Genomic DNA, 13,304 nt, shown 5'->3' with positions numbered 1-13,304 from the left:
GCTGATACTGCTGGATCCATAAGTTCTGATGCTGATAATGCTGAAACTACTGGTGAAACTGCTACTAATCTAGATGCTGATGCAGCTGGTCCATCAGGACATGCACCTCAACAAGCTTCATGCAAAGCTGATTTAGTCAGGAAGTTTGTTAGAGGGGATGCACCAGTACCTTGGAGTGAAACTCCTAGAGGAAAAGAGTGGACTAAGGAATGGAACACAGTTAGTTTTGTTCCTTCTGAAAAGATTCTTGCTGAGCATCTGGCAGAAGCTGATGAAATGCTGATAAATGATGATTTCATGGCACAACTGAGAGTTACTGCATTGAGTACTAGGCACCTTCAAGGTCAACACTCAACAACTCATGCCAAGGTGAATAAAATTCAAGAAACCTTGATCCAGCAAGATATGAATGTGAAACTTGAAAAGAACATATTTTTCAAGCGTGCCTTTGACATAATTTCCTACATTGAGAAAACTCAGGAGAAGCAACAAACTCAGATTGATGAAATTCTAAAGAATCAAGCTTCTCATCAAACTCAACTCAATGAGATCCAATCCTCAGTGGAATTGTTTGTCTCTCTTCTTTTACCTGTTGATGCCAAAAAGGGGAAAAAGTGATTAAGTCCAAATGCAAATCTATTCAGACACTGAAGGGAAAGGATGATGGAAATGATGACCAGGGAAACTCTGATAAGGGTAGAGGTCAAGGTCAAGAAAAATGATATCATCAAGTAAAGCTAGAATTACAAGTCAAGGAACAAGTTCTGATACTGGGAGAAGAATAAGTTCTGATACTGGTAAAAGGATAAGTTCTGGTGAACATCTGGAACTTGATGAAGAAATTTCAAAGAAAATATTTCTTAAAGAAAATCCAGGAATGGACTTTGAGAGTCTAAAGGAAAAAGAAGCTAGACTCAAAGCAGAAAGTGTCAAGACAAAATCTAAAGCTTCTGTTGTTGAAAAGAAACTTCCAAAGCTTAAGGGTATTGTGATAAAAGAAAGAACAAATTCTGAGGCAACCAAAGCTAAATCACAAATGGAAGTAGATCCAAGGTCCAAGGGCAAAGAAAAAGTTGATGAACCTGTAAAGGTTTATATGCCAGTCATGTATGAAGAAATAATTGATGAAGAAGATGCTAGTCTTACTCTGATGAAAAAGAATATTTCTCAAATAACCTCTGACATGGCTCATGTTGTTCAGAGTCAAGACTTAGTAAGTTCTGATATGACAGTGAAGCAAGCAACCTCTGACATAGTTCAAGTTGACTTGATATCAGAAGTTAAGGAAAATGAAACCTCTGACATTACTCATGTTAAACCTTCAAAGATACTCCTACCAGGATTCACCAAAACTCAACAGACTCAACTTTTGAAGACTACATCAAGTGGTTTTGAAGCAAGAGTTGTTACAGGAAAGGAAGCAAGAGATAAATCTGGATTGGGTAGTTCTGATGAAAGAAGAGTACACAACACTACTAATGATCCAACTTCCTTAAGTGAACCAGGAGTAGGAGCAACTTCTGAAAGATTGAATCAATTTGAATCTATACAAATGGTTTACCATTCTGTTTTGAAAGAACATATCTTGTTATATTTTATGACAGATGGAAAGGTATTCCATATCAGGCAGAATGTTATTCCACTGAAGTATTTTGAAGAACTGGAACATGTTCTATTCCTACTTCAAGTGAAAAATAGATTAACAGATGGTGCTGCAGGTTATTTAAAGTCACAAATTCAAAGACAGAAGAAGCTTTACTCTGTAAAGTCTGACAGCCCATATTGTCCCAAGTATAGAGATCACAAAGGTGATATTGTTGAAATGAAGCCTAAAACTGCTAAGATCATAACTACTTTTCTGGGTTATAAGGCTGTGAATTCAATCTAGAGTCTGACAAGGCATATCTGATCAGACTTGATCAGGATATAAGGAAAGCTAAGATAAATGATCTCAGAGCAGCTATTTTTCAAACTGGTGAAGATACAGCTGAATTGAAAAATGCTAAAAGGAGGATGGTCAATGAACTTGAATATGCTGAGAGATGTCTTTTGAAGAACTATCTCAGAACAACTCCTGACATCAAAGAGATCAGAAATTGAAGCCAAGTCGAAGATCTACAACTGCTTAAATTCTGAAGTGTATACAGACTGAAGCTGATATCAGATCTTAAGGATGGTAAAGCTGAAAGGACCGTAAGTTGTAGTTATCTAGTTAAATTCTCATGCATTTGTACTTAATATTTTTGACATCATCAAATATCTGTTAAACTTGTATATTATGCTAATTTACAAGTTGGGGAAGATTGTTAGATATATTTGTGATGTTATGTCTAATATGATTTGTGTTTAGTTTTCAGATCTTACTTAAACAGGACAAATCAATACTTAACTGGAAATCAGTACTTATACTGAAGTCAGAACTTAAGATATTAGAACTTAGGTTGTCAAAACTTAAGTTATCACGATATATTTATCAGGAGATAATATCAGGACTTAAGGAGACTTTCAGATAAGGAAGACGGTTGATTAAAAGGAAAGAAGATCAAGACAAACGCAAGAAGAGATATGCATGAAGAAGGAATTCTATGAAAAATAGAATACTTGGAAGAAAAGATAACTGATTGATATATATTAGGAAGCAGAATTGTATTCGATATCAATTCGAAGTTTATCTTGTAACTGTGTAGTATATATACACAGACATAGAGTTTACACTATACGTGTTATCATTATCGAAAATATTGTTCATTGTAACCCTGGCAGCTCTCGTGATAATTTGTTCATCACTGAGGGAGGACAGTTTCATATTGTAACAGAGTTTATTGTGTTGAATAAAATCTGTTTTCTGTTACTTGAGTTCTTATATTCGATTTGATTATAATAAACACTGTATTCAACCCCCTTCTACAGTTTGTGACCTAACAATATATTAAATATTTATATATATATATATTAATGTTTATTCTGCATTGCCGATAGAAATCTCTGTTCATCGTGATTCCCTTGAAGTAATATATTTTCATTTCAAATAGTTATAGTTATTTGAGATTAAAGTCAGAAAATACAATACAAGGTCAAATATTAGTTTGTCAGACTCACTTTCTGATTCTAATTATCTTACCACGGGCATTCACATATACCTCCACACTAAATTTAAAAAATACAATAAAACTACGGAAAAAAATTAGAAATCAGAGTTCTGGACTGTAAAACTTAACAAAAACTAAACGCTTGTTTCCATTCAGGCAACAATTTTTTTTCTCATGTGTAATAATACAAAAACTTAATAATATTACACAGATACAAGCACATCTACAAATGCATAGAAACCAAGTTGAGGAAAAAGTTTCCAACCAAGTAAACAAGAGAAGTCTAAGAATAAAGGGTATTTGCTAAGTACAAAGAAAAACAATAGAAACCTAACAATCAGGGGAATATGATGACTGGCGAGAAATAACTTAGCTAGCCAAGTGGCTAGGACAGCTCTCGAACATGGAGTGCCACATGTATGCTCTTGAAAGCACTACCTCAAGCTCCGTATAAGTCCAGTTTTGTGTTGGAAGGTGTTGAAGGAACATTACCATCTCTTGGAAATCTAGCTTTAGGAGCTTATCCGACCACTGCAAGTTTAAAGTTGAAAAATAAATATTAACAATATCCAAAATTGTTTATAAAATTGTGGTGGGCCATTTCACATAATGGTATAGAAATGTTGCTGCCTCATATTAAACAAGTGCGACAATTTTATTCGCGCCTTCCTGATTTCTACTACCGTAGCTCATACATTTGACGACTTCTAAAACTAGCTCTAGCAAGATCTTAAAAGACTAAAAAACAAACATTCAGGATATCTACTACCTAGGTAGAAAGAGTTTGCTCCTTAGATCTTACAGTAAGAGAACTATATTTGACAATTAAGGAAATCAATATTTCTTATCCTTTAATATATGAGATAAGGAGCTACCAAAAGCACTTGGAAGCTTTGCACTCTAGTCACTAAATTTACAAATTTCAAATTGTGAAAAATATACATAAAATGTCCTTTTTTCTAGTTAAATAAAATGTTATATGTGTGTGCCTTAGTGCATCTGTATGTTTGCGTCCGTCTGCATTTCAGAAAAGCTGGGTTGCTTTTCTGGAAATTAATAAATTAAGACTAAGTTTATATTCCACATCATTAGAGATGTGTATCAAACCATTTCTACTTATGGTACTCAATTTAAACTAGTCAAGCAAATGATATATTCCCTTACCGTTAACAAAAAACTGGCGAATATATATACTAGGAAATCTGGCAATGCATCTCCTTCAGCAAGATATGTGTCCCACAAGCGGTTGATAAGATGGAAAGGAATCTAAGATGAACAAAATATTTGTTAGTCATTTCATTATACTACGCAGCATCAAAACAGTAGGGTGTTTCATCTAGTTTTTGTTTCAAACCTTCATATTTGTATTTCAGATATAACCTTAACATATTACTTTGTTGCATCTAAGACTTTGAAGACTTGATGTTTGTAATTATTAAAATAAAACCATAAAATAATTTTTTACGACACAAAACCTTTGATTAATTAAAATTCAATAACTCACCGGAGCAGGGGTAAATATTAATAATTAATTAGTTAATAAATAAATTCATGTTTGCACCTGACTGAAAGGACACAATGGAGATAGAAAAAATAATTCTTACATTTTTTCTACATCGCTGCCTAAAATATAACTACTATTGAGTATTATTATTAGAAATTGCAACCAAATTTCATGATATATCGGTTTTTAATAAGCTACGCCCAAATTCAGATATTCCAAATTACACACTCAGATACGTGTCATTGTCCAACACTCCACAACTGAGTCCAGCTAACAAAGTCGATGGGCGATATTCAGTCTATCTAAGACTTCATTACCTTGTGATTACATTTGCTTACAAGGATAAAGATCCAGCATTTCACTATTATCTTTCAACTCGTCATACATTTTTTCCCATAAAATAATCCTATGAACTAAACCAAATCATGTTTCAGTGCATTTCATGGGGGGGAATATGGAGAGGATGCTTTTAAAACAGTATCCCTCAAAAGAGATATAAAGCGATAATGAAAACAATGGTTCATGTGATTAATCTACAGGATTAAGTATGGGAAAACGAGAGCAAATAGCAGTCCTCAGATTATAATCCTTATAATGAAGCTTAGCCCGTGTTATATTATGACAAGCAAAGTGTAACAAATAATATCAAGAAGTAATACATGAGTTGGGGAAATTAGGAAAAAGGGGACAAACCTCACGTATTAGAAGACAGTTGAACCAGCGGAAAGCAAATTGAAGAAATTCAAGACCTTGCTCCTCCATGTGTCTTGATACAGGCTCTGTCAAAAAATTTGTAAACAATTCGTTAATCATCTATAAGCTAGTGATAAGAACAGCAGGGAACTCACGAATTAAATGAACTTAATATATAAATTTTAAATCGTAAAACTATGAGACGGAAAAAAATAAGAAAAGATCATAGGCTAAAGAAGTAAAAAGAATATAAAGTTAATTGTTAAATGTAAGCAGACTTTGGATAATCATTAGCCATATGGCACTCTTAAAATTCCATATTAGACTCTGCAATAATACATTCCCGGCATTTTATTTTGTTTGGAATGGTTTATGGAGCATCAATCTTGATTCTGTGACTCGTCAAAAGTAATAAAAAAACAGCAGCGTATAGATCCTCTCACCACTTAGCTTCAGTTATGTTACTAAGGGACTTGCTATCACATAGTTAATTATCACAAGCATACAGACAATATAATCCATGCCATGTCAAGTTCACCAGATAATCGCTATAAAGAATACCGCAAGCCCAAAAATAGATTACATAGTTCAATGAGGGTTTATGGATAACTGTAACAGCTATTATATGGACACTTCAAATTCTTAGACATCTACTAAAACTTAGGTACAAAATTATACTGAGAACATCATACTTGGCTGACACCACTTATAGACAGAGGTCGTCCAAATACAAAATATGTTCTACTGGCATGCGCGACAACAGGATAAGTGGCAAAACCTAATGGCTCCGCATTAGATTTGAATTAAAAACTTCAGCTTTGAACAGTTATATAATTTGGTTGAGAACGTCATGTCCAATTCAGGACGTGCTTCTACTTGTAGGGTTTTGACATCTTCCAACACCTGTTCTGTTTTCACTAGAATCCTTCTTTTTATTAGTTTTATTGCTGGTCTTATACACTAGGCTGCCCTTTTCCAAAAGCTCAGAGGGACACCAACCACTAGTCTTCAGCCCAACCACCCAGGGTGTGAGCCACCCAAGTTGTAAGTTATTACAGTGAGCAGCTGGATCATATGGAGCCGAAAGCAAAGGAATACAGATTACTGGAATTTTAATGTAACTAAATTCTTGCGAGCTTTTGGAATTCTTTTCAATTTTAGTACCTAACATCTTCGTCCTTTGTATGCAAGCATCACGAATTTAGATTGGGTCCCTTTGAGATTTATATGCTCTCCTCTGTTCTCTCCTCTTTTACAACTATATAATGGCTTGGAAGTTCAAGTATAGCGTCTGAACTTTCCATCTGTACAATTTCTGAACTTTGTTTCCTTTTTGTTAATAAATGAGCCTTAAAAAATCACACCTCTCTTATAACAGTAGTGAGCCTAGCAATTAATCTGATAATATTTTGAAAAAAGATCCGGATGATATGTAAGTATATTGTTTTGCAACATTTCAAAAAAGTAATAAGTATACATTGCTAAATCCTTCATTGGCACCCCAACATATCCCCCAACTAGAACATAAATTCCCATATCTTCCCAAGTTAAATGCACTAATCATTTAGAAGCAATACGAATCGTATAACATCCTAGAAACAAGTAAATTTTTTCGTCTCTCTGTGTTGCAAGATATAGTAATGCAATCAACATAAGAATGTACATATTCATGTTGGTAATAACCAAACACATGTGAAGGTACTGTAGGAGATGACTTATAGCTAAAATAAATACAAAGGGTAGGGAGCCAGAAAGAAATGCATACCATCTATGCGTCGAACTAACTCCTTTAGCTTAAATACTAGTCTCTGAATTCCGGGTTGAGCAAAAGTGTAATGATCTTGCATGCCTTCAAGAAACTTTGATAGGCACCAATAGCAATCAGCTTCAATGTTGGAGATATCTTCTACAGACAGACTGAGCATTGACCACTTATCCAAACCGTCTTTTAAGTGCTCCGACAAAAAAACAACTAGAAAAGGGGTAAGAAGATCATTTATTCCCTGTACATATCCGCTTGCAGGATGCCGAATTGCCCTGTGTAGATAAAGAACGAGATGAATAATTAATATTAAGAACAGAAAAGGATGCTTAGGACATAACAGCATTATTTGTGAAAGTATAAATTATCCTACCTCCGTTCCACGTACATTGGTCACATTTCATATTTTTTTCGTCCCAAAAGTATTGTCCACATTCAAAAACTATAGTAAATCAAGTGTTAAGCTTGTAAATTTATTAAAAGATAATACATGTTTCGGCAATTATCAGTTCATTAAATGTGGAATTCTATCTATGGGAAAAATATATTGGCCAGAGGAAGTAAATCCTTCTTTCAAGAGAATACGAATCATTGTTCATAGGATACAGAGGATTTACATTTGTGAACGTGTGTCTATAATACAAAATGTATGACTATATTGTCCATATTAAACATCGCACAATAACATACCACTTCGTGTACGTAAAGTACACCTGTCAGACCACTTGGGATAGAGAAATTCAAAAACTACCAATTGCAATACCCAGGTTCCTGACTTTTTATACTTTGCATGTTGCCGTCCATTCCCGTCAACGCCGATAGTAAAAAAGGGTGGAAGGAAGGGGTAGAACAGTAATTTGACTATAATCTTCCTAGATTCATTACTACCATTGATAAACTTTTCCGGGAATTGAAACTCAAATATCTCATTCGATTCTTAACGAAATCAACTCATTTAAATTGCAACAGGATCGTCTATTAATTTTTATGATCAAAATTTCACTTTAAGATATTGTATATTTACAAATATAAACTCGAAAACTCAAATGTAAAGAAAACCCATGATTCCCCTTACAAAGAATGACCCAAAGCAAAGCTTGGAGCTTGTTGACAGATGTGAATATTCATTCTTCGTTGTTGATAAATTGTACAATGCTCAAGCAATAAAAAGACTAAATGACCCCTGACTGAACAAATGGCGTAACAGACATTTGACGGAAACATGCATTATGCAGCAAACTTAGATTCTCAGTGTTCCAAGTGGTAGTTTCTGAACAATCCCAAGTGGTCTGACAGGTATACTAGACGTACACAAAGTGCACTTTACTCTATAAAGAATTGTAACCCTAAACTTTGCCGACAAGTAAAATTCAAAGAACAAAGGAAAAAAATCATCTATTTATTCTCTAATATAATAAACTAGAATAATCTTAATTATCTATACATATATATAACTTGATAATAAATTACAAGTAAATCTATTCCTAACTAATAACATAATAAAATACTAACAAATATTTTGGTTCCATGTTCCACATCACACACTTGGGCTCTTTATCAGAAAAAAGGTGTTATGTACTTACATGCTTACTTCCAAACTTTAATTATTCTTTTTATTAGGGTAAGAAATGATAACAGTCATATACTCATATAAGATACAATCGGCCCTTAAAATAAGAAGATTAGGTTATGAATAGAAAACAAGTTAAAACTTCAACATGTTGATACTGTATTGAATTTAAAGAAACATGGCTAGGAAGTAAACGCAAGTTAATAATATATATTGACAATGAATAAGGTATATCAACATAGGATTTGGATCAAACAGAAAAGAAATTAAATTAAGAACCACTATAAAACTAACTAGATTCAACATAATGAATACATCAATTTACTATATGGCATCAATTCAGGGTACAACACACATAACTACATAAGATTCAACATATTCAACCTATATAATACAGGTTCAGCATAATCATTTTGTTGAACCTTGGTGGTTCTCATAATGTTCCCAAATAGTTGATTCTCATTAAAATTTAAAACTAGACTAGATACATATATACCTTTGTACTACATTTGAAGTGACTTCAGAATGAGTACAGAGCCTTGTGTGAACTAAACAAGGTTAGGTTTATATATCTAGCATTGTGTGACAATTATTCATGGATATTTGAAGACATAAGCCTGCATTATTACAAATGGCTAGTGCAATCTTCACATATAGAAAAAGAAAAAAATAGAACTAATTGATTAGGTGAACACAATAACCTGACAATAACAATGAAGTGAATGACCTGACAATAACAATGAAGTAAATGGATAACTTTTCTATGCAATATATGAATATTAGTTTCTAACCATGTGTAAAGTATCCGCTCCAACGATTTTTGAACTTCAGCTTGTTGAAAAAAAGCAACGTCGGGTACAGTTCTAGGGCAATCAACAGAGATCTAAAAAGAAGAAAAAAAAATATTTAAAAGAGGCTCTAATGAGAATTAGACAGGAAGATGTAGGTATTCCAATCCACAACAATATTACCTGTCGAAGCATATTAATTTCTTCATCGGTACGTTCGTTATCTGAAACATCATAAAATTGTGCAACACAATCAAGATACTCGAGGCGCTTTCTTCTCAGAACACCATCCCTTCTATCTGAATTAGGGGGTGCATATCCCTGTTGTCAAGTTATATTTAATTTCAATTGTAAGGACGCAACAAGATTTTGATTATATGACTACTAGTAAGTCTACCATCAAGAAGAACTAAGCTGCCTACTGGAGAATAATTTAATTTTAGTTCATTCTTTTTTAGCGTAAGTTTTGATTTTAAACTCTCGAGAATATCATTTCTCAAATAGTAGCTGTCAGTTGTCACATGTCAGGGCAATCTAAAACTTTTTGCATGGGTTAAAGGCCCCTGACGTGCAAAACAATCGATAGAATATTAGAAAAAGATGTGAAAGCAACATATTGCTATTGTTTGAAATGTTTTAAGTTTTTATATGTAATAATTAATAATCTAAAATACCGTTTGATTCTTATGGCAAACAGAACTGTAACATTATATTTAGCTTCTATTTGGAATAATATCTACTGGACCTATATGACTATACATGATAAGTTCAAGATTCACAACCCACTTCTACTCCTGACCTTTTCCACTATGCTAACCTTTTTAACCACAAATATTCCACCTGATATCTATACCAACTTTGACATAAAACAAGGATCTGGTTTGCATCAAGAAGAATTTGCAAAAACATAGTGTCTGGACTCTGGTAAGAAGCCCTTTTTACAATAACAGAAGGTTAAAGAAATTTACCAGAAGAAGCCTCCATACAGAGGGCCGTAGATATGGTGGGACACCACTCCAAGCCAATTCCCTCAACTTATCTGTATAAGAAACAAGAGCAAAAAGCAGCAAAAATAATTTATTACAATCATTAAAATTTTCCAAATCATAAACTGAATACAGGAGAGGCATGGATATGCTGAGAAAATTGTAAACTGTCCTTGCAGTTTAGATGCTACTCCGCAGTATATAATCTGCATTGCGGTGCAATTCACATGATTAGATACTGTGTCGCATTCTATTCTCTTAGGATGTAACAACTGTAAGCAAATAAGAAACTCATTCAAGAGTTTGAGCTCTTTAGTAGGTTAAAAGGTACAAAGGATATACATATATTTCAGTTAGACTAGCAATATACCTCAAAAACTGTCAAAACATGCAACTTGGCAAAGCTTTATGACATCATTCACAAAAAATTGCTCACTTATACATACATATATATTTCAAATAACTAAATACAAACTCATGTCTTAATATTATGATATTAAACGCAATAAGATACCTAAAATGACAGCTGGTGCAGACAACTCTTTAGTAAACTTCAGTATCCTAGCAGAATCAGTAGCTCTGGCACCCATTGTAGACTTCTGGACCTCTTTGGTTGCACTCTCATTAGTTGAAGTTGACGTTTTCAATTTACTATAATCTGAATCAGTGTTTGTCTGGCTTCTAATGTGAGCTTCTTTCTACATTAAACAGTTATAGAGAAGTACAATATAAATGCTACGACCTAGATCGCTTTGATAAGCATATACAAATCTGTATCAGCTTCTATATATTATATCTATTATAATGTACTAAAGAAATACTATCAACAGTACCTCAACAGAATCATCCATGTTATTACTTGGTCCACAGTTATTATCTGTAGGACTCCTAATGCCTGGAGACAGCAAAGTTGGGTAATCAATCGGGTCTGTTCTCCTGGTTATTAAAACTTTTCCAGGAAAGCTGCGGCCTTTGAGCAACCTATACCAACATTAAAATGTAAAATTCTTAAAAGGTCAATAAAAAGTACAGAGAGTTTGGCATTCTAAAGCCTTTCACACTTATCCAAAATTCCACAAAATCAAAGGAAAAACATTTCTACCCCGACAATGACGTCAACTTAAGTCTGACAAATAATTAAAATAGCAATCTAATTACTTGAACACAGTGAAAGAGATGATTTTTACAGATCATGTTAAGATCACACAAACAAAGAACATATAATGGAAACAGAATTCACATATATCTATTAAAACATACACTAATATGTTGAAGTAAACAATCAATCAAACAGTTAGTGTGCAAAGTAGCTAAAAGATCTGCAAACAAATCAACAATTTCAAAGATCAGGAACTTGGGTATCGAAATCCAAGAAATATATGTATATATACCCTTGAACATTTCGAAGGGTTTGGTTGAATCTTGAATCGATACTTGAAACAGGAGAAGTAGGAATTGAGGAATGATTGTGATTAAGATCTTCTCGTTCTTCTTTTTTGTTCATCATGACGACGCTGTTATTTTCATGGTGTTCTTTTCTCCCTTCGTCTGTACTTTTCAAACGCCCATCTCTACTACCCACCCACTCTACTTCTTACTTTGGGGATTTTCAAAATTATAAAATTTAATCTTTTTTTGGTTATTTAGGGGTGAGATTGTAGGTTCTCATATATCAAATGAGTTATCCGAAGTTTTTCACTTAAATTTTTTAAAAGTCAAAATAAATATTTTCAGCTAGGATGGTTGATAACGTGTTGCCGCATTTATATAGCTCGATATAAACATGAAAATGGGTCGTCATGAAACACTTAACAAACACATCACTTCTTAACAATCCAACCGTTAAGGATTTAAAAAAAAGTGTCATTTCGCATATATTTTTCGTGAAAATAGATTTGTATCAAGTCTTTTCACACATATTTTACTGGAACATTATTCTTTTGTTCTTAAAACTCTTCCGCGTAAATATGCGCAAAAACATTGAGGAATAGATTAAACCTGAAAACAAACCCGTTTTTAAGTTATTGTTATGGAATTGAAAACAAACTCGATTAGGCTGCGAGTGAGGCAATTTTTTGCACAATTTCTTGTTGATTACAGAGAAGAAGTAGCGCTTCATCGATTCCCCATGTTTATATGCATACAGGTAACCCTGATTCAGTGTTCATTCGATTTCAATTGGGTCAAAATCGGGTTTCTAGGGCTAGGGTTATGTTTTCAGTTTAATTCGGTGGCGATTTGTAGTGAATTATGCATATACGAGTGGTTACGTAGCTTACACGTGCGTTGTTGGATTATACATACGTTATTATGATTTGCGAATTTTTTCCCGTTAGTAGGGAATTTGGTTGCGATTTGTGTATGATTTGTGTGTGATCTCTGATTATGCACGAATTTGTGTACGAATTATGTTCGAATTTGTGTGAATTATACACCCCGGAAGTCGGATTTCTGATTATGCATACGTTTTTTTTCGAATTTCTGATAAGACATAAATTTTTGTCGATTGTAATGGTTAATGTTGATTCCCTAGTATACGTTAAGTGAAATATGTATGCTTTAGTTTGTAAGGAAGTTGGTTATTTGTATACGGTTATTAAAAATAAGTTGAATAAGAGTATGTTGAATGTGTAGTCTCTATTATTTTTGTGTTGAACGAATGTGAACCATTTTGTTAACAATTATTCTCCATGATTATTATTTCGGATGGATAATATATTGTCGAGTCCTGTTAGTCAGACCCGACAATGTGAATAATGAATATATGTATATTTATGATAAATATATGTATATATATATTTTTAAAATAATACTTAATTTTATAATATTGTATATAAATATGGTCTAAATATATGTATTTTAAATATTTTCTAAACTTTTCACCAAAAAATCTTAATCATTTATTTATTTAA

At 33.3% G+C, this 13,304-nt stretch overlaps 1 protein-coding gene across 1 annotated transcript; it reads right to left on the bottom strand.

Moving 5' to 3' along the window:
* Nucleotides 1-3,213: 3,213 nt before the first annotated feature.
* LOC141718074 (GTPase-activating protein gyp1) lies at nt 3,214-12,040 on the bottom strand. The gene is made up of 10 exons (XM_074520434.1): nt 11,784-12,040; nt 11,226-11,373; nt 10,907-11,090; nt 10,375-10,445; nt 9,590-9,727; nt 9,410-9,501; nt 7,052-7,323; nt 5,287-5,372; nt 4,254-4,355; nt 3,214-3,620 (listed from the first exon to the last, which is right to left on the bottom strand). Exons 1-10 carry the CDS (start codon nt 11,897-11,899, stop codon nt 3,459-3,461), a joined length of 1,371 nt encoding a protein of 456 aa, XP_074376535.1. The 5' UTR covers nt 11,900-12,040; the 3' UTR covers nt 3,214-3,458.
* Between the last annotated feature and the right edge of the window lie 1,264 nt (nt 12,041-13,304).

Source organism: Apium graveolens, chromosome 4 (genome assembly GCF_009905375.1).
Source record: "Apium graveolens cultivar Ventura chromosome 4, ASM990537v1, whole genome shotgun sequence".
NCBI lineage: Eukaryota > Viridiplantae > Streptophyta > Magnoliopsida > Apiales > Apiaceae > Apium > Apium graveolens.
The sequence above is the reverse complement of the archived record's forward strand: the minus strand, read 5'-3'. Positions and strand labels throughout refer to the sequence as shown.